The 22616-nt window shown below is 41.9% G+C and overlaps 1 protein-coding gene across 1 annotated transcript in view; it reads left to right on the forward strand.

Annotated features, from left to right (window-relative positions):
* Positions 1 to 20098, forward strand: part of KIF5C (kinesin family member 5C) — a 41032-nt gene extending 20934 nt beyond the window's left edge. The window contains exons 15-26 of the mRNA XM_069732892.1: positions 1705 to 1851; positions 2161 to 2349; positions 2864 to 2981; positions 5123 to 5199; positions 6891 to 7000; positions 7489 to 7590; positions 8001 to 8061; positions 9416 to 9487; positions 9906 to 10010; positions 12327 to 12543; positions 12752 to 12865; positions 15677 to 20098. Of these exons, the coding sequence (XP_069588993.1) occupies positions 1705 to 1851; positions 2161 to 2349; positions 2864 to 2981; positions 5123 to 5199; positions 6891 to 7000; positions 7489 to 7590; positions 8001 to 8061; positions 9416 to 9487; positions 9906 to 10010; positions 12327 to 12543; positions 12752 to 12858 (1305 nt within the window). The 3' untranslated portion in view covers positions 12859 to 12865; positions 15677 to 20098. The remainder of the gene's footprint in view (positions 1 to 1704; positions 1852 to 2160; positions 2350 to 2863; positions 2982 to 5122; positions 5200 to 6890; positions 7001 to 7488; positions 7591 to 8000; positions 8062 to 9415; positions 9488 to 9905; positions 10011 to 12326; positions 12544 to 12751; positions 12866 to 15676) is intronic.
* Positions 20099 to 22616: the final 2518 nt, after the last annotated feature.

Below are 22616 nucleotides of genomic sequence, written 5' to 3' on the forward strand. Positions count from 1 at the left end.
CCATTTATTCCATGGCGCTTTACATGTGAGGAGGGGTATACATAATAAAAACAAGTACGATTATCTTGAACAAAACGAGTCAACCACTGGTAGAGGGAGAGAAGACCCTGCCGCGAGGGCTCACAGTCTACAAGGGATGGGTGAAGAAACTTTAGGTGAGGGTAGAGCTGGTCATGCAGCGGTATGGTGGAACGATGGTTACAGCAGGTTGTAGGCTTGTCTTCTCTAATGGTGGAGAAGCTAGTTTTAGAGGAGGAGGGTGGAGTACTTATAAGGAGAAGCTGTGGGGACTGTTTGTATGTGATAAAGTGCTCGTTGGAGTGGGATCTTTTCCATCTCTACTCAGCAACCCTGGACTCCTGCCTCGGTTCTTTTAGTCAGGCTGGTGTGCCAGGGTTGCCTGTTGATTGTGCGAACTTTAGTGTGTGCGAGGGGGGCGATCTATTCGAGAGTTGTAGCTGTAGTGGTGTTATATAAAGTGGCAGCAGCCTCGTGTAAGGAACCTATGTCTGCAAGAGAGAAAAGAGATTCAGAAAGTGTGTGAAAATCAAGATGTACGAGATTTCTGCGAGGGTGGGAACTGTGCCCCTGGAGAGGAGAGAGAAGAGAATGTGAGTCGCTTGTGGTCAGATTGAGAGCTGAATTGGAAAGGTCACATTGTGAATGGAGGGGGTGAAGATGAGGTCCAGTGTGTGGCCATCTTTGTGAGTGTCTGTGTAGGACCATTGAGCGAGGCTGAAGGAGGACGTGAGAAATAGAAGGTTAGAGACAGCTGAGTGGGAAGTGTCGATGGGGATGTTGAAGTCACCCATGATGATAGTAGGGATGTCAGCGGAAAGGAAATTGTGTAGCCAGTTGGTGAAGAAAGTGGTGGCTGGCCCTGTTTACAACCAGCTACTGTTTTTTTTTTTGTTTTTTTTTTGCTGATTAACCTTGGTGCACATTATAGAAGTATCCTCTTGGTTTTTAGATGTCTTGCTCATGGATAGGTAGGAGGTTCCGTTCACACACGGCAGGTTTGTTTTGCAGATATTCTCTCAAAATATCGTCTGAAAATAAGTTTAATTAATCTGAATTTTTGAAATTTCTGCAACACTTCTAAATGCAGAGAAAGTGCTGAGGTCTCGTACAACAAAGTGCATCTGTCAAAAAATATTCAATTTATAAATCCTCTGATAATTGGAAAGATCTCTCGCTTGCTTTGCATGAATGGAAAAGACGGAAAACATGTCCACAGGTGCACATCTTATTGCTATAGAAAGTTTAAAGGGATACTCTATTTATAATAAAGGGAAAGTCTATCTCCAAGATGTGGAAGTCTGACCTGTGGGACCCACACGGATCCTGCATATGTGCAGATGGATCTGTTCACTTGACTACATAGTTCTACAATGCCCAACACCTCTGCAAAAAAAAAAAAATTAAATGTAGCCTCTATATTCCCAGGGTCCCAGAGGTGTTAATTTTATAACTTGGGCATAATCTTTGAATGAGCCGTGCTCCAGTGTCAATGACCCGGACAATGGTTTCCTTCTAGTGACAGCAACCTGATCTTAAGAACAGTGTAAACTTTTTATCAAAACTTTGACAAGTTCTAGAACTTTTTTTTTTAATATCGAGGGAACATTTTTTTTTTTTTTTAAAGCTCGGAATCGCACATATAGCTTCAGTCCTTAACAATCCGGTGACTTTCCTTGTTCACAGACCAGTCTGATCGCAACACAGCGTGAACTTCATCAGCTGCAAGAACTCAGCAGCCACCAGAAGAAGAGGGCGACCGAGATCCTAAATCTGCTGCTGAAGGACCTGGGCGAGATCGGCGGCATTATCGGCACGAATGATGTGAAAACGGTAAAGATCTCTACTGCCGGGAGGCTCCTTTGGATGGATTGGGTGGTCTCAATAATTCATAGAAACATTAAAGGGGTTTTTCAGGACCTGGAAGCATCACTCCATTTCACAGGTCGTGTGAGTTTTGTAATTCTGCCCCATTCACCTGCCGAAGTGCAATCCGAGGAAGAGGCCAGGGATGGCACTGTTTCTCGAGGTTTTTCGAATTTTGCACAACCCCTTTAAGACTCATTTGGCAAATTTATTGAGGTTAGCTCTTTGCTCCGGGTGGTGTCCTACAAACCATATACATCTCTTTTTTGTTTGTAGCTGGCCGATGTGAATGGCGTCATTGAAGAGGAGTTCACCATGGCTCGTCTGTACATTAGCAAAATGAAGTCTGAGGTCAAGTCTCTAGTAAATCGCAGCAAACAACTGGAGACGGCACAGATTGAGGCAAACCGCAAAATAAATGCCACCGAAAAGGAGCTTGCGGCATGTCAGCTGCTCGGCTCCCAGGTAGGTAGCTTTCGTAGCCAAAATATGTGCAGGAGTAGCTCTACACCCCGGCCCTGAAGCCTCGAGGGGCCCAAAAGTTCTTCTCTTTTTTTTTCCCCCAAGTCCCCTATCATAGATTAATTCTATAGCATTCCCGCAGGTTGTCTTTGGTACTGCAGTGATTTAAATTTACTGAACAAGGAGAGATGTTACCCCTTAGACCTCCCGACCCCGTCAGAGACCTCATCTAGCCAAATCCGACCTCTTGCTTGGCACTGATGAGGCGGCAAACACCCCGAAACAAGTGTCTGCAAAAAGAGTGGTTTGTCTTTTATCCGAAGTCATATGATAAGGCTTGTTAAAGGGACGATATTGAGTTTTAGGATTGTTGCCTTGCACAATTGGTGGCGCTGAAGTTCAGGTCCTCCTCCTTTTTGAGAAGACATTTGGCAGAAATGTGAAGCCTGTAACTCGTTTTTTCTTCTTTCGTTTGAAGCTTTTACTCATTTTCGCCTTTTTCTTATTTATCCGCCAGCATGAAGCAAAGATCAAATCTCTGACCGATTACATGCAAAACGTGGAGCAGAGGCGCAGACAGCTGGAGGAGGCGCAGGATTCTCTTAACGAGGAACTGGCAAAACTCCACGCACAAGGTAATCTGCCAGCTCCAATTATACAGTAGCTTATCAACGCCGAAAATTCTGTGCAATTCCTGAGCTCTTCTGCACACGGTGCACATTTCCCCCAGTGACGGCTTTTTGGTCCATACCTCTAGATGATAGGAACTTCACTCTTCACAGTTTCTGCTTCCTGGTTCCTTCTAAAGAGAAAACAATTTGTAGAACAGTTTGGGGATTATGATGATGGATCAGTGGTTTTCAAGGGAATGTGTGATCAGAACATTATCTATTGTTTAAATGGGGGTTTTACAGTATGTTTAGATACATTTTTTTAAACTTTTTGACTGTTTTTTCATTATATATTTATATATTTATGTTATATTTATATGTTATATCAGTGATAAATATTAATATTATATTTATTATTTAAATTAGATTTTTATGTTAAGTATATGTTTAAGCATAGAACCCCACCTAAAAAATGTGTGTGTGCATATTATATATATATATATATATATATATATATATATATATATATATATTGTATATGAAAAAGGCAATCAAAAAGTTTAACAATATATTTAAACATAAATCCCCATTTAAACAATATAGTATATATCATTGATATAATATAAATCATTTTTTTATAATAGCAAGTAAATAATAATAAAAAAATATATATAATGTATAAAAAAAGAAATAAAGTAAAACTCTTGATTTTTGTCACTCTCTGGCCACTAAAGATATTTTAGATTACTACTTTCTGTTGTTTCAGGAAATCTACATGTACATTAGGCACAATGGTCAGACTCTGACCTTATTTTTTTTTATAATGAAGCATCTAATGAGCGTGTGCCAAGGTCATTGTAAAGGGAGGGGGAGGTGAGCTGTGACATCCTCTATTTTGATTGGTATCAGCTGTGTATGGAGTTGTTACCTGTCATTGAAACTCAGCCTCTGCTGATAAGGAGACTGCTGAAAAGTCTTCTTTCTGTAAGAAGATGAAGCATGAGTCTAATATCGCCTGTGAAAATTGCAAGATTTTAATTTTTTTTTTTATAAAGGGCATCGGTCACCAGGTTTTTACTACCCCATTCAGGGCAGCATGATGCTGGGGCAGAGATGTGCGGTTTTGATAAAATCTCTGTTTTCTCTGCTGCAGATTTACCAATTCTTTGAATATTGAGCTCTGTATAACCCCGCCCACACAACTGATTGGCTGCTTTGTGTACGCTGTGCATAGGCATAAAGTTGCCAATCAGTTGTGGGGGCGGGGTTATACAAAACTCATGCTAATAAGCTGATAAAACTAAAAAGTAGAACAAGCAACCCAGTAAGTGACACATCGCTGGATTCAGGGCCTCTTCCCCTACATTATGCGACTTTCAGCTACAGATTGTAATATGAAAAAAAAAAAATACATTTAACACAAAAACCAGATTTAAACAATGGGTCACTTTCTGAGAATATATTCCCTTTCATCTTGGAAAACTAGTCTGCACAGGAATGGGGCTATTTTGACGATTTCAGCAATATAATGAGCTTGATTGGTCCTTCACACTCTTGATTGGGGATGGTATCTGGGTTTGGACTTCTATAGTATACCCATCGGGGGCCTATCGTATGGAAATTCCAATTCTTTTATTGAAAGGGGGTCTGTACTTGGTGCAGTCCCTGCAGAAATCGACTGTAATCTCAAGGACTAGCCTGACAATGAGTGTTCAGTTTCTAGACAGTGCCTCTAGAGGCCACAAGAAGCATTACGCATTGTCCATTCACATCAATGGGGATAGGACAGGACAAGTCCTCCGGGGCGAGAGACGCTCTTTACAACTACTTTCTAGTTTGGCCAAGAGGTGAAGATCCTGAGCAAAGGACCCCCTTTACTAAGAAACCCCTCTTCTGACTCAAAATATCCTCATTAGGGTATCCAAAAATGGGTTTGCTTCTGTAGTGTTTCTCTGCATTAAAGGGGTTGTCACTAGTGATGAACGAACATTCGGGGATAAGGTGTTATATGAGCATGCTCCAGGGTTAACAGAGTGTCTTCGGCGTGCTTGAAAAATAGCTGCATGTCTCGCCGCTCAACAGTCGCAACACATGCAGGGATTGTCTAACATTTTCGTCAGAAAGGGATGAGTATAATGTATTCACCAACGTTTATCTGTTTGCAGAAAAAATGCACGAAGTCTCCTTCCAGGATAAAGAGAAGGAGCACCTGACCCGTCTCCAAGATGCCGAAGAGATGAAGGTCGGTCACGTCCCGTTTTATTACCAACGTATGATGGCATCTTTTTTTATCAGACTATTGCAGGTGTAGAATAGGAATTAGATAACCCGTCGGCAGCGTCCTGCAGATTGTTTTTGTTTTGTTTTTTTAACCCTAAAAAGTTGCATTTTTATGGTCCCGTGGAATGTAATAAACCCTACACAGGTGTCCCGCACCGCCCCGGAGCAGATACTTTGCTCCTTTACTGACTGCTCGGAATAGAGAACCTTTTATTTCTTACTGTTTAGCCCCTTAGTTGGTCAAAGAGATCTCTCGCTGTATATTAGGGTCACCGGGTGCGAGGAAACGCCACGAGGACTTCAAAAAAGGGGGCACCCAGTGTACCCTCCCAGCAGGCATGGCATACCGCAACCTGTGCCCTCGTGACATAATGTATCAGTATAAATTATAAGCCTAAAATAACCACGCCAAAAAGTTATCTCTTATAGACGTTAAAAAAGGTAGTAAAAATTTGTATTAAAAAAAGACAAAAAAAACCACAATCTTGTATTATGAATTACAATTCCTGCCCGAACTTTACATCATCTTCATCTTTCATCTTTATTTTTATATAGCGCTAACATATTCCGCAGCGCTTTACAGGTTACACACATTATCATCGCTGTGCCCGATAGGGGATTTAGATTGTGAGCCCAATCAGTATGTCTTTGGAATGTGGGAGGAAACCGGAGAACCCGGAGGAAACCCACGCAAACACGGGGAGAACATACAAACTGTTTTTACATGAAAAAAGCTGAAATTTGTAGGTGTCTGTTCAACCATGATAACCTGAGGAATCGATATAACATTAGAATGAGTATTTAGAGTCAATGCTACAAAAAATGTTCCCCAAACTGCAAGAATTCTAAAGCCAAATAAATATAAAAATAATAAATTAATAAAAAGTAGAGAGGCAAAAAAAATAAATAAATGGCCTCGTTCATAAGCGATTGTGCGTTCATGTGATGCATTATTTTTGCTGCAATTTGCCAAAAGTGCTGGAAATATGCAGCGATTTTTACCTTCGTTTTTTGAAAAATCGCAACAACAAAAATGTATATTGAGAACACATCATATGAATAAGGCTAAACAAGAGGAGATGTGGAGTCCTGCAGCTGCATTGAAATATTATTATTGAAATATTATGCATGTAATATTTGGAGTTAGAGGGGTTGTCCATTTATGGCGACTGTTTTTTTTTTTTTACCCCCTTTAATGCATGTATTTGGGGCCAAAAATCCTTTTCGTAATTGGGTTGCATTAAAAATGTTGCATTGTTTGGCTTTTACAAATTCTTTGTTTTTCTACACATTCAACTTTGATCATAAATCAGCTGAGAGGGGATGAGAAAAAGACATAAATCAGTTACAAGCCCCCTGTCGGACCGCTGGGATGAGCTCACTGACTGATTATCAGTTCACTCATTCCGCAGCCAGCAATAGACAGACAACACAGGGTCTCTAGGATACAAACAGGGCAACTTTTATTTAATGGAACTTAATTGCAAAAAATGCCTCAACCCCATGCATTTAAATAAAGAAAACATAAAGTCTTCTCCTTTTATAATGATGTAATAACGGCGCCATAAATAAATCGCTATGATGCATAGTGCATAGTCTTGTGCTTTAATTTGAGGATGGATATTCTCCTTTTATTGTGTCACCATTGGGCAGAAAACGCTGGAGCAACAGATGGAAAGTCACCGAGAAGCGCACCAGAGGCAGCTGTCTCGCCTGCGCGATGAGATCGAAGAGAAGCAGAAGATGATCGATGACCTCAAAGAGTAAGTGCGGAGACGGCGGCACTATTGGGGCATTAATGGCGGCATTCCGTGCGATAAACATCCCTTCTTCATCATGACATCCAAAAGGAGAGCTAAACCAAGAAATGAAGGGTACAGGAAAACCGGATATAGTTGTGCCCCCATTATTTGTAGGAGGCAAATAACTTTGTAGAGACCCTGCGGAAAGCATGAGGGTTAACACCTTACTTCCCAGTTCCATTTTTGGCTGGGAAGTGACTAAGAGGTGGGGCTTGGCCAACGGAACACTGCTGTACTGCAGGCAGGCCAGAGGGGAGAGGCTCCTGCTGCAGCCGATTATCTCATGTATAGTATTATAACATTTTATAACTTATTTCTGCAGAGTTTGTGACCTTGACCACAATTACAAGACTCTTTGTCATACATGGGGCATCTGAGTTTTATATGGTGTCATGAAGTGAATTTCACTCTTTTTTTTATTTTTTATTTTTTTGCATCGCTTTTTATAGCCTCAACCAGAAGCTGCAGCTCCAGAAGGACAAACTGACCTCAGACTATGAGAAGCTGAAGGCTGAAGATGAGCAGAGAGAGATGGAACTGCAGAAACTCATGTAAGTGCCGTCTGGAGCCTCGGATCAAGCCGTTTAGGCCAAGCTCAGCCCTATAGTGGGGAAAACAAAGGGAATGTCTGGGCCCAGCCTTAAAAGAAATTGGCGGAGAAGTTCTGCAGTGCAGCCCCATTATACAACCACACTGCCTACATACTGGATACCCGTGCTTCTGTGCTAGGTATTATGCTGCCCCTTCTGGTCTGGAGCGGTAGTGCATATCACTAGGAATGGAAAGTGATGATATTAATGCACACGAGAAACAGGAACGAAGTAAAAGTTCACAATCAGATGTATGAATTGTTACTCGGGTATAAAATGTGGAGAGGGTTTTTCCCATAGGTGAAGCGAATGGTGGTATTATATGATCTAGACTGCTATACTGGGTGATTGCCTGTGTCTTGTATCCATAGGGAGCTTAATGAGAAGAGGGAGCAATCACGGGAAGATCTCAAAGGCCTGGAGGAGACGGTGGTATGTAACATGCACTTCTCACTACACCCTCTCCTTCCCCAGTACAGGCCCAAGGTTCTTCCCCCATTAGTCACATCAGGGCAGCTTCCATTTTCCAGATAAACGCCTTAGTCGCTTCCCCCATTAGACAAATTACAGCTTCCCCCAATTCTCCAGTATAAGCCCTACATTACTTTCCCTATTAGTCACCTTGTTTCCCCCCATTAGTTACAGTAGGGAAACTTCCATTTTCCTAGTACAGGGCTTTTATGACTTCCCCAATTAATCACATTTGGGCAAGTTCGATTTCTCCAGTACAGGCCCTGCCTCACTTTCTAATATTATTCTCATCAGGTCCAGTCCACATTTCCCCAGTACTGGTCCTTCATCACTTCCCCATTACACACATTAGAGCTCCTCCTTAATTCTCCAATACAAGTCCTCCATTACTTCCCCTATTAGTCACGTCAGGGTAACTTTCCGTCTCTCCAATACATGCCCTCCCTTGATTTCCCCTGTCAGGTACATCTGTTTCCCTAGTACTAGTACAGTCCCTACATCATTACCCCCATTAGTCACATCAGGGTAACTTTCTATTTCTCCAATACTTGTACTATCTTGATTTCCCCGTTAGTCATATCAAACCAACTCCCCATTTTCCGAGTACAATATACCATATATATATATATATATAATAAATCACCACCACCCCCCCCACTAGTTACCTCAGGGCAACTCCCTATTGCCCTAGTATAAGCTCTACAGCATTCCCCTATTAGTCACATCAGGGCAATTCATTGCTTAGTACAGGCCCTATATTGTTCCCCATTAGTCACATCAGGGCAGCTCCCCATTTGCCCAGTACACACTATGTATAAATCATGTGCCCCATTAGTTACATCAGGGTAACTCCCTATTACAGGCCCTACATCATTACCCCCATTAGTTACATCAGGGTTACTCCCTATTACAAGCCCTACATCATCCCCCAGCGGGCAGCATGGTGGCGCAGTGGTTAGCACAGCAGCCTTGCAGCGCTGGGGTCCTGGGTTCTAATCCCACCCAGGACAACATCTGCAAAGAGTTTGTATGTTCTCTCCGTGTTTGCGTGGGTTTCCTCCGGGCACTCCGGTTTCCTCCCACATTCCAAAGACATACTGATAGGGATTCTAGATTGTGAGCCCCATCGGGGACAGTGATGATAATGTGTGCAAACTGTAAAGCGCTGCGGAATATGTTAGCGCTATATAAAAATAAAGATTATTATTATTATTATCCCCCCCATTAGTCACATCAGGGCAGCTCCCCGTTTTCCCTCTCTTAATATGCTCCTAATATGTAATAATCCCAGAATGTCTGACTCTTTCCTCTGTAGGCTCGGGAACTCCAGACGTTACACAACCTGCGCAGACTCTTTGTTCAGGATCTCACCACCAGAGTGAAGAAGGTTTGTGTTTTCCACCATATTTTCCATTTGCCATCAATGTCAAAGTCCCAAAACCCCTAAAGAAAAATGCAGCAAGTTTACAGGTGACCCCACAGGGAATGCAAAATCTTAATATTGAGGTGTATTTAGCCCATTAACAAACTCTGCTCCACCCCAAACTCTGCTCTGCTACCACCACACATAAAATTCCATGCAAGTGAACGGGAGCTGCACTTCTATAGTGTTTGGCTTTGTTCACACTGTGGGGTATGTTTTTATTCTAAAATTGGTATTTTCTTCATTTTTCTGGACATTGGCCGTGCAGTGTGAGCGGCACCTTCCTTACATGGCCGCTGTCTCCGCTCTTCATCATGACAGCCATGAGTGTTTGTTTTCTGCTCCTTTCTTCTGCTGGATTAAGCTCTTGCTGTGTTTGCAGAGCGTGGAGTTGGACAGTGATGACGCCGGGGGGAGCGCTGCGCAGAAACAGAAGATCTCCTTCTTGGAGAACAATCTGGAGCAGCTGACAAAAGTTCACAAACAGGTGAGAGTTGAGTGCCGCTGACTGACGAGCTGTTATACGCGATGATCCGCAGCGCAGCACATCTAGGCGCGCGTTTATGGTACGTCCACTAGGTGTCGCCAGTCCAGAAAGCAACGCAGATCGGTATTGCAGCCGACCCCTTACCTTATAGCCAGGGGTGAGGAATCTTTTTTTTTTTTTCTACCAAGGCCCATTTGGATATTGATACCATCCTTCGGGGGCCGTACAAACTCCACCCACAAAGTACATCCTGACTCTGGCACTGGGGTCTGGACGTAATCTTTCATTGCATGCCCTTCAGTGTTCAGTAGTGAGCACTGCATGTGTGTGTGCTAACAGAGCAAGACCACATTAATGAGCGGGTTGTAATCAAAATACACCTCCCTGCCCAAGAATGCGGTCCCTGAGAGTCTGCCCGGGGGCCTGATAAAAGGTCATCGAGGGCCGTAAATGGCCCTGGGGCCTGAGGTTCCCCACCCCTGCCTTAAAGGAAATGTGTCATCAAAATTACTTATTGTTTAAAGCAGATTTTTATGTTAAATATATTTTTATATCAATTTAGCTAATAGTTTTTTTTTCCAGTAGTCTGTTTAAAAAAAAATAAAAATATTCAGATATTTCTCACTAGCCACTAGGCTTAACATTAGATTCATACTATACTCGCTATTTTCAGCAGACGCATGGACATATTTTCTGGGCATGCTCTGATCTGGACAAATGTCACTGTACAGGAAGGGGTGGAGGTGAGCTGTGACATCACATATTGTGAATAGTGGATCCTGTGTTATCTACTGTATATAGAGGTGTTATCAGTCATTGTACAGGAGGAGGAGGTGAGCTGTGACATCACCTATTGTGAATGGTGGATCCTGTGTTATCTACTGTATATAGAGGTGTTATCAGTCATTGTACAGGAGGAGGAGGTGAGCTGTGACATCACCTATTGTGGATTGTGGATCCTGTGTGATCTACTGTATATAGAGATGTTATCAGTCATTGTACAGGAGGAGGAGGTGAGCTGTGACATCACCTATTGTGGATGGTGGATCCTGTGTTATCTACTGTATATAGAGGTGTTATCAGTCATTGTACAGGAGGAGGTAAGCTGTGACATCACATATTGTGAATAGTGGATCCTGTGTTATCTACTGTATATAGAGGTGTTATCAGTCATTGTACAGGAGGAGGAGGTGAGCTGTGACATCACCTATTGTGAATGGTGGATCCTGTGTTATCTACTGTATATAGAGGTGTTATCAGTCATTGTACAGGAGGAGGAGGTGAGCTGTGACATCACCTATTGTGGATTGTGGATCCTGTGTGATCTACTGTATATAGAGGTGCTATCAGTCATTGTACATGAGGAGGAGGTGAGCTGTGACATCACCTATTGTGGATGGTGGATCCTGTGCCATATACTGTATATACAGTGGGTACAGAAAGTATTCAGACCGCTTTAAATTTTTCACTCTTTGTTTCATTGCAGCCATTTGGTAAATTCAAAAAAGTTCATTTTTTTCTCATTAATGTACACTCTGCACCCCATCTTGACTGAAAAAAACAGAAATATAGAAAGTTTTGCAAATTTATTAACAAGGAAAATCTGAACTATCACACGGTCATAAGTCTTCAGACTCTTTGCTCAGTATTGATTAGGAGCACCTTTTAAGCTAGTGCAGCCATGAGTCTTCTTGGGAATGATGCAACAGGTTTTTCACCCCTGGATTTGGGGATCCTCTGCCATTCTTCCTTGCAGATCCTCTCCAGTTCTGTTTTTTTTTTTTTGTGGTATTGTCGTGATCAAAAACTTTTTTTACTTTCTTGATTTTTTTTTTTTTTTTTTTTTAATGATGTTTACTGATCTGGTTCATATATGGAGTGATTTGAACTATTTTGGTTTTTTTTTGTCTTCTTTTCATTTTTATTGTTAGTTGAAGCTGCGATCGTCTGATCTCTTGTGTTACATACAGCAATATCACAGCATCGCTGCATGTAATAAAAAACGCGGTCTCTTTTGAAGCCTGGCCACAGGAGCAGTATACCTACAGAAATCAGATTCATCTCTGGCCCCTTATTTACCATATTTTGCCCTGCAAGTTTTGGACGTGTCGACGCCACGAGCCTCCCCCGCGCGCGTCGATACCACGATCCTCCCCTGCGCGCGTTGATGGCACGAGACTGCCCCGCGCGCGTCGATGCCACGAGCCTCCCCCGCGCGTGTCGATGCCACGAGCCTCCCCCGCGCGCGCTGATGGCACGAGACTGCCCCGCACGCGTCATATCCTCTCCAGTGAATTTCTTGGCTTTTTCTTGCAGCTAGTCCGTGATAACGCAGATCTGCGCTGTGAACTTCCCAAGTTGGAGAAACGTCTTCGGGCCACAGCTGAGCGGGTTAAGGCTTTGGAAGGCGCTCTAAAAGAAGCCAAAGAGAACGCCATGAGGGACCGCAAGCGATACCAGCAGGAGGTGGACCGCATCAAGGAAGCAGTGAGGGCGAAGAACATGGCGCGGAGAGTGCACACGGCCCAGATTGGTGAGCACCGACGCCGCAAACCAGTGGTAACACCCAGATCTATCACTGAGCAGATCTCACTGTGACCGTAGATGGCGGATTTATGCGGTTGTGATCGGAGGTGGAAATAAGTATCAGCAATAACTATTGTACCCGTTGTTGCCTTCCTGGGCGGTGACGTCGGCAGCTCGACTTTATGATAATTAGACGCTTTTGTGTTTTATTCTAGCAAAACCAATTCGCCCCGGACATTACCCAGCATCCTCTCCTACCGCTGTACACGCCATCCGAGGAGGCGGATCCGTGCATTCATCTTACTACCATCACTCAAAATAAAGGACAAGTAAGTCTACGGGTCCCATCCATTATTGCACTTGCAGCTTTTCTTGTCTTGTTTTGGGCGGTTTTCGTCTTTGTTTTTCATTTGCGCCTAACTCTTCCTTTAATTTTTACCATTTTTAAAAACTGTTTTATTTGTTTTTATCTTTTTAGAATATATATATATAATAATTATATATATATTACCGTATATAAATTTTTGTCACCGTGAAGGGATGTTCTGTACACACTGAATATTTGCCACAATTTAGCAGAACATGCGACTTTTTGCTCTAAAGTCACAAAAACTATTAAATACCAAAATAATTACCCTTTTTATGTTTTGCAAAATGAATGAAACGTGATTATTGGTGATTATTAAGCAACAAAAAGACAAATGATGGCCCTAGGTGTCTGAAACGTCAACCATTAGGGTATGTGCACACGTCCGGAATGCATGCAGAATTTTCCTGAGATAAACCTGAGGTTTTCCGCAGGAATTCTGCTTGCGTATTTTTTGCTTTTTTGCGCGTTTTTTTCGGATTTTTTGTGTTTTTTTTCCAGACACTCCAAATGCCATAATATACTGGGAAATCCGCATAAAATCCACAAAAATAATGAACATGATGTAGATTATATATGAACTGTAAAATGGTGCCAAAAGAGGATATCAGTCTCGCCTACCTTAACTCTTTTATACCACATAGGACCACTAGGCGGCAGGATTGCTTAAAGTTTTTTTCATTTTATGCCTTTAAAGGGGTTGTCCGGCACTTTATGTGACTACGGATTTGTAAATCCCCACATCGTACGCACTGTGTGCTGTGACGATTCTCCAGTGATGGCGGTGGGCGCGTAACTGCAAGTACGTGATTTCCATACGTGCGGTCACGTGCTAACTAGACTGTAGCTGGCCTAGCTCAATGCAAGTGTATTGAAGTGATACAGTCTAGTCGGAATGTGGCCAAAAGTAGCTGATGACCGGACAACCCGTTTTATTAAAAGGTGTAGATGGGTTTCTCAGATACGTCATCTCTGAGCCAGCATTTTAACATTAAAGGGAATCTTTCAGTAGATTTTTGCTACCCCATCTGAGAGCTGTAAAATGTAGGTACAGAAGCCCTGATTCCAACGATGTGTCACTAACTGGGCTGCTTGCTACAATTTTGATAAATTCCCTGTTTTATCTGCTGCAGATCTAGCATCTCTCTGAATGCTGAGTTCTGTAAAACCCCACCCACATCACTGATTGGCTGCTTTTTTGTGTAATTGTCAGAAGGCTGTCAATCAGTGGTGGGGGCGGGGTTGTACAGAGCTCATGAATATGGAGGACTACCTGTCAGCAGGTTTAACTAGTCCTCTAGTGATAATCTCCAGCTGATAAAACTGTGATTTTATCAAAACTACAGCAAGCAGCCCAGTAAGTGATACATCACTGGAATCAGGGTCTCTATCTCTACATCATGCTGCTCTCAGGTTAATTGGCAAAAACCTGTTGAAAGGTGCTCTTTAGTAAGTAGTTCTGTTACTTGAAGTGAAATTAATAAATAATTTATTCTGGTATTTGCCAATTTCAAGGGATATGAAGCCTTAAAAGGAATAAGAGGGTCTGTAGGGTCTAATCTTTACAGAACTAATGTTGCCCATATTTCTGAACTGTATATGATGTTGCAGCTCCTCGACATTCACTTGAATGGATTTGAGCTGTAATTTCAATAGTGTTCTCTGTTATCAGCCATATCTAATGATTTTCAGTGGGATAAATAAATGGCTAGTTCCCTGCCCCCATGGTGTGCAGGTGTGACTTCAGGTGAGGATTACGGTCCCTGTGGCTCAGCCGTACCTGGCAGTTACCTGAATCCCCCTGGTTATGACCTCCTTGTCCATTGCGGGTGCATTAGTCTGTGCGCCCTGGACCTTGTCTATCACATGCCGATCTCAGGTCACTGGTCGGAGTGTTTCCTTATTAATTCTCCCTGGGGAGAGGAGTTTGGATTAGTAATTGCTCAGTGCAATCTCTGATGGCTGCCTGGTTAATATTTAGCTGTAATAACCAGACAGACGGCTCTACCACCGGGGCTCGCACAGGAGCACAGTGGGGTGCGGAGACCCCAAAAGCCTAAGCTCCATCACAGTCACACTCACTGACTCTGGCGCCCAACAAGTATGGAGCCATGATGGATCTCCTGTTCACAGATCCTAGCAGTAAGGGCGCTATTAGAGGGGTATATACCGACACTGCAGGAGCGCAGCGTGCACTCGGTGTAGGAGCGGGTATGTTCCAACTATTCTCTGAAGCGAACAGCAACCACAGACTGGCAGGAGCCAGAGATCAGAGCGTGTCCCTCACCCACACGGCGTGCTCCCCGCTGGACTCCTCCAGTGTCGGTGTGAGATGGCGAGCGCTGTCAATCAAGATACAGAGGGCGGAACGGTGCACCGAGACGTTGGTCACACCAAGGGTGCACTGAGGTGCCCTCATTTACAGAAGGCTTAAAAGTGCAACTTCACTGCTAAAACGTGTATTATAGGCATGTTTCTTATCAGCTCCCAGTACATCTACTACAGTAGATGTTTAAGTAGCAGAATTTGCAATTTATGCGCCTTTAAGGCAAAAAAAAAAAAAATAATCAACAAAAATTAGGCTCTGTTGGGGCATATATAAGAGTTTAAGAGACGCTGAATCCAAACTCGCTACATTGTTGCCACCGCGGAATTTTCCTTCTTTCCTCTCATCTTGCATGGTTTATATAATATACATTGAATCTGTTGGAGATCTCGGACAGCGGCTTTTAGCTCCGTCCATAATGAAACCTGCTTTTCTGTCTCCCAACAGATGAGAAGATCATCGCTAAGCATGTGGCGCCTCCAACTTCACGCTCGCCGGTCGTACACATGTCGTCGCACCTTTCTGAGCTCTTTACAATCATGAAAACCAGCCCTGACTCTCACACTTCCTCCAGCGTCGTCCATGTCCAGAGTCATGCTTCTCTCCGCCTATGTAATGTACAGAACATGTTCATTTCCACAATTCTGCCGCTGTGACCTTAAGTAACCGGCTGTACCGCCAATTTAGGTGCTGTTGTTTTGTTCCATATTTGCTTTCGGGGTGAAGTATTTACCCTCTGATGGGGTCGGATGGCCTAATTATTGGGTCATAAAGTTATTAAATGAGGTTGTTACTTAATTGTATGCATTTTAGGCTAAAACATCGTTTGTGCAATTGGGTTTAGTTAAAAATGTTTTCCTCCCATTGCCTCTTGTTACACTGTGTATTAAAGGCTGTAGAATGAGTTAACTGAGAATCTGTCAGTGAGATGAGATTGATCAGCTTGTAATATTTTTATCTTTTTTTTTTTTTTTTAAACTTCTTTCAGCTGGCCACAGACCACATCAAGGTTGAAGAGCTTATAAAAGCCTTATTATAACATTTTTTTTTTTAACGAAACCTAATTGTAAAAATGATTTAGCTCCAAATACATGAACTCTGTCACCCGCAACAATCAGGGAATTTTTATCCACGTTGCGGGATGGCGTGACATTCGGACGAGCGACTACCTCTCCATTCATTCCTTATGGGGCTGTGGAAATAGCAGAGCGCAGCGCTTGGCAGCCTCATAGGGAATTAATGTGAATTATGAATGTGTATTATGCTTATATTTTTTACTGGGATAAAAGTGCCCCGTTCTGCTTATTGGTGCGGTCCCCAGCGGTCGGACCCTCAACGATTTAAAAAGTTATCATTTACCTTGTGGATAAGTGATAGAATAGTTTTAACTGGACTTCCCCTTTAAATCCCTTTTTTGGGGCTTTTACATGCTCTTTTTTTTTTTTTCGTTACACTTTCAACTTTGATGTGGTCTATGGTCATAAATCAGTCAAGAGACTTCCAAAAAAAAGAGCTCTCTTTTAAGACTGTCAGAACAAAGTCACTGATGGATTCTCAGTTAACTCATTCTGCAGGAACTCTAGAAACGGTGCAAAATTATTAATGAAACCCAACTGCAAAAATTATTTTTAGACCCAAATCATGCATTTAAGTAAAATAAAAAAAAAAATAATTGTCCCATTTAAGGTGACTAACAATTAATTGGCTGCTGAAATCTCAGAACCTGGCACCTTTTACAGTTGTTTACAATGGGTTAATATTGTAACGTTGTAACCGACGTAAGGATGTGTTAAAGTGGAGGACGGCGGACGATTTTATGGGCAACCCCATCTTTATCAGCCAAACATCATAATATTGACTCACGGCTATGGAACCTCGGGATATAGATTCGCGGTCACAGCGTGATACTTTTATTTATTAATTTTCCAAGCACATTGCAAAAGAGATATGAATGTATCCATCAAGCCCTTCACTAGGGGACGCTTGACACCATTTACAAAGATGACTTTTATGCCTTCTTTCTAACCCTTATGTGCCAGTTTAAAAATAAAAAAAAAAACACAAAAAAAGTTTCCTAAACAAGTAACTGCCAACGCTAGAGTCCGTACCTTTACCTACAGAACTTAGGACTTATATTAGACCGTTTGCAGTGAAAGAAGTGGAAACTGGTGGAAGGGTTTGTCCTGTACTATATGCTCTTGGTCTACAATATTCTAATAATTTCTTGTATCCTTTTTTTTTTTTTTTTATTTGTTTGTTTGGAATTTTTTTGTGAATATTTTCAGGTTTTTTTATATTAATTTCTAATGTAAATTAAGCTTATACTACATATAAAGCAGGTACAAGTCTACCCCATGACGTTATAAGAGGGGAAATGGAATTATATATTTTTTTGGGAGGTGCAAAAAAAAATAAATTAAAACACTCCCCCTCCCCTCCCCCCTCAGCCATTAAAAATTTTAATTGGATGCTCCAGGACTACAAGAAAGATCCTTAGGATTAAGATTGCACTTTAAAGTCAGCCAACCCACCAATTCCAATTTCGTAGGGATGGGACGGCCATCTAACGTGTTGAGGGGTCTCCAGACTTTAACCCAACAAATAATGTTGGGGGAGAGCGATCCGACCTGTTGAATTTCAGCAGCTGATCCTTTTGTTTGACAGGAAGATGAGCCGATGGCAGATTATTCAGACAGCGGCTCTCTCATAAGGAGCGCCGAGTTTCATTTGTATGGGAGAGTCGAGCTTTATGGATCCGAATCTCAGCATCCCCAACATTCAACTGATTGAAAGAGATTCAGTGCGTCAGAGAGACACGGCTCCTTATGTCAAAGTACAGAGCTGTGCCTGGATGCTGCCCCATCAGTCTGCTAATTATCAGAGATAATGAAGATAGGCCATCAATTTTGTAGTCCCTTTAAGGAGGACTTTTGCACCAGATTTTAAAAATTAGAACTGAGCACCTCTTCCAATTGGCGCTTCTCCACTGATTCTGGAACAGTTTTTCTTTTTCTTCTGCGCCCATCCTTTCCAAAGTTACGCCCTCCCATAATAATGGTGTCAACTTCCTCTCCTACCACAGAACTTCTCTGTGATCGTTTGCTTTTTCTTCTCTTGTTCCTGGCCAATCAAAGTACGGCCACGCCCACAGAGAAACCCTGTGGTACACGCCCACCCACATGAAGGAAAAATTCACACTTCTTATTTCCGGGGGTCATAACTTTGGAACGGAGGGGCACAGAAGAAAAAGAAAAACTGTTCCAGAATCAGTGGAGTAGCGGCAATTGGAGCAGTTACTCAGTATACTTTTAAAAAAATCAAGTGAAAGTTCCCCTTTAAGGAACAAATATCTGATGTAGAAACCTTAATCATTTTCACTTGGGTATTTGTATTGCTAAATTCTAAAGAATAATTTTAATTCTTAAATATTTTATTTTTTAAATATTGCTGCTCTGGATGCGGCTTATCTCCCCTGAAAACAAAAGTATCGGCCATATGAAATTTTATCTGTATGATCCTTTTCTTCCATGATATTTTCTATTTTCTATAGGGGGGAAAGTCGCGAGACCCCCCACCCCTCCCCCAATAGAAGTTAGATATTCGACCAGTCCAGTCAAAGTCGACAGGTTCAGTCTACTTTTATCTGATGTGTATGTGGGGCCTTAAATTTGCTTCCTTAGAACCGTATAAGGACTCAGGGCATTTGCCACCATACTAAGGACCTCCGAACCCGGCCTAAGAATTCGGTTTGTGGCCTATTGGAAAGACAACTCTTGATTTTTCACCATCGATGCTAGTATCTGATCAGCCAGTCAGATTTTCTGGTTCATCGTGAAATATTTTTCAGAGTTGGAAATTCATCGAGTTGAACAGAAGTATAAAAGTAAAGTTGGGTTTTCCTAAAGACGGCACCTACAGGTTGTGTCTGGTATTGCAGATCCGCTCACTTCTACTGGTAGCGGTAGACGTGACATCACGAACCGCACTCCTATTCAGAAGTGAGCGGAGTCCGAATATCCCTTTAAATAGAGCCAAACTGCAGTACTACACACAACCCATGGGGTGACGCTCTTTTTGTAAAGCACAATCCTGGACAAAACCTTTTTAAAGCCAAGAATTTAACCCTCATAAACTGTTACCGCCACAAACTTAAGTCAACTCTTTAAAATGCGTTCACTTTTTAAATATTGCAAGAAGTTATGGGAATTTATCAAACAATTCTAAGCCATTTTTTTTCCCCCCAGAATTTCTTTAAGAAAAAAATAAAAATAAAATGTTTACCTTTTTTTAATTTATTTATTTATTTAAATTATTCATTATAAATTTAATCGATTTCAAATGACTTTATCCACTCGCACTGTAATTACAAAATCTGTTTAATTTTCTGTTTTTTTTTGTGTATTTAATTTTGTAAATGTATATATGTTTTGTTTTCTTTTAGAAACAAACTTTTTTTTTTTTCTCCCCCCCCCAATATTCATCGTTTGGAATAGATGAAGAAGCTTTTTGTAGCGCTTTACATGTCCGATTGTGATTGTGTCACGTGTATGTGTATCGTAGCATTCATTTTCGGGAATAAAATAAAGGAAACGTCATTTTCAGATTTGAAGATCTAACGTAAGGAAACATCAGAAAGTCGCTCTATAAAGAACTTTTTTTTTTTTTTTTTTTGCATTTTGCCGACAGATTGATCTGTAACTAATTTCATACTATTCTGGCTGCAGAGGGTCTTGCAGGAATCCCCCCCCCAGGATATGACTCCAGCTGTTACTAGTCTATGACAGATGTATGATACACTGGCAGATTGCATGATATTTTATCTGAAAATGTCAAACTAAAAAAAATAAAATAAAATTGAATTACAGTTTACATCCTGCGTCAGGCCCTTCTTTCAATAAATTATGGGTTGAAAGCACGAAATAGAAAATTTATTGCAGATGTGACTGATCCTGGTGACATGTTCTTACGTAACAAGACTCTAATGTTTTTTTTTTCAGTGGGTTGACTGACAAATCGGAAATATCCCTTCACCCATAATCTCATCTATGTCACATTTCCCCAGAGATCTCTCCATACACAATGAAATCCATAAAAATATACAGTAGAATAGATTATTTTAAAATTAGCAAAAGTTTTTCAAACTTTTTCTGCACTACTCATTGGCAGTGTAACGCTACTTCCTTTTTTTTATATGGTCGCTATTAAATGTGATGCCAGTAGGTTTGGACGATAGGGACAGAGCAAGGGTTATGGTGTGGGTCGGTGGTGATTTCGAGGAAGGGTTATTTATGTTTATTTTTCTTAATCTCATGTCCTGTCCATTTATGTAGGACATGCCCCCATTTATGCTCTTTCAGATACCCATAAATACAGACACTAGACCAGACCCCTAAACTAACACATTACCCAAACTAGACGGCCTGATCTAATACGGACCCCAGATGAGACTTCGTAAACTTATACCAACCTCAGATCAGACTACATAAACTAATATCGACTCCAAACCAGAATTACTAGACTAACACGAAGTCCAGACTAGACTTCCTAAACTAATATCCAAGCCATACCAGACTCCCTAAACTAATACTGCCCACAAATCGAAACCCCCTAAACTAATACCAACCCCATATCAGTCGCCCTAAACCAATACCGAACCCAGTCCAGACGCTGAACTAATACGTCCCCAGATGAGACTTCCTAAACTAATACCAACCTCAGATCAGACTACATACACTAATATCGACCCCAAACCAGAATCACTAGACTAATACCTCACACAAAATGAGAATGCTTGGTCTGGGGGAAAATGTGTGTAAATGGGTTAGTAACTGGCTTAGTGATAGAAAGCAGAGGGTGGTTATAAATGGTATAGTCTCTAACTGGGTCACTGTGACCAGTGGGGTACCGCAGGGGTCAGTATTGGGACCTGTTCTCTTCAACATATTCATTAATGATCTGGTAGAAGGTTTACACAGTAAAATATCGATATTTGCAGATGATACAAAACTATGTAAAGCAGTTAATACAAGAGAAGATAGTATTCTGCTACAGATGGATCTGGATAAGTTGGAAACTTGGGCTGAAAGGTGGCAGATGAGGTTTAACAATGATAAATGTAAGGTTATACACATGGGAAGAGGGAATCAATATCACCATTACACACTGAACGGGAAACCACTGGGTAAATCTGACAGGGAGAAGGACTTGGGGATCCTAGTTAATGATAAACTTACCTGGAGCAGCCAGTGCCAGGCAGCAGCTGCCAAGGCAAACAGGATCATGGGGTGCATTAAAAGAGGTCTGGATACACATGATGAGAGCATTATACTGCCTCTGTACAAATCCCTAGTTAGACCGCACATGGAGTACTGTGTCCAGTTTTGGGCACCGGTGCTCAGGAAGGATATAATGGAACTAGAGAGAGTACAAAGGAGGGCAACAAAATTAATAAAGGGGATGGGAGAACTACAATACCCAGATAGATTAGCGAAATTAGGATTATTTAGTCTAGAAAAAAGACGACTGAGGGGCGATCTAATAACCATGTATAAATATATAAGGGGACAATACAAATATCTCGCTGATGATCTGTTTATACCAAGGAAGGTGACGGGCACAAGGGGGCATTCTTTGCGTCTGGAGGAGAGAAGGTTTTTCCACCAACATAGAAGAGGATTCTTTACTGTTAGGGCAGTGAGAATCTGGAATTGCTTGCCTGAGGAGGTGGTGATGGCGAACTCAGTCGAGGGGTTCAAGAGAGGCCTGGATGTCTTCCTGGAGCAGAACAATATTGTATCATACAATTATTAGGTTCTGTAGAAGGACGTAGATCTGGGGATTTATTATGATGGAATATAGGCTGAACTGGATGGACAAATGTCTTTTTTCGGCCTTACTAACTATGTTACTATGTTACTATGTTACCGACCCCAGATGAGACTGGCTAACCTAATGCCGACCTCCAACCAGACTTACTAAACTAGTATCAATCCCAGACCAGACCACCTAACCTAAAACTGACCCCAGACCAGACCACCTAACCTAAAACCGACCCCAGACAAGACTCCCTAAACTAATACTGACTACAAACCGAACCCCCTAAACTAATATCGACCCCACACCAGACTCCCTAAATAGTGATGAGCGAATATACTCGTTGCTCGGGTTTTCCAGAGCACGCTCAGGTGACCTCCGAGTATTTATGACTGCTCGGAGATTTAGTTTTCATCGCAGCAGCTGCATGATTTACAGCTACTAGCCAGGCTGAGTATATGTGGGGATTCCCTAGCAACCAGGCAACCCCCACATGTACTCAGCCTGGCTAGTAGCTGTAAATCATGCAGCTGCCAAGATGAAAACTAAATCTCCGAGCAGTCATAAATACTCG

The sequence above is a fragment of the Ranitomeya imitator genome, chromosome 7, assembly GCF_032444005.1.
Source record: "Ranitomeya imitator isolate aRanImi1 chromosome 7, aRanImi1.pri, whole genome shotgun sequence".
Taxonomy (NCBI): Eukaryota; Metazoa; Chordata; class Amphibia; order Anura; family Dendrobatidae; genus Ranitomeya; species Ranitomeya imitator.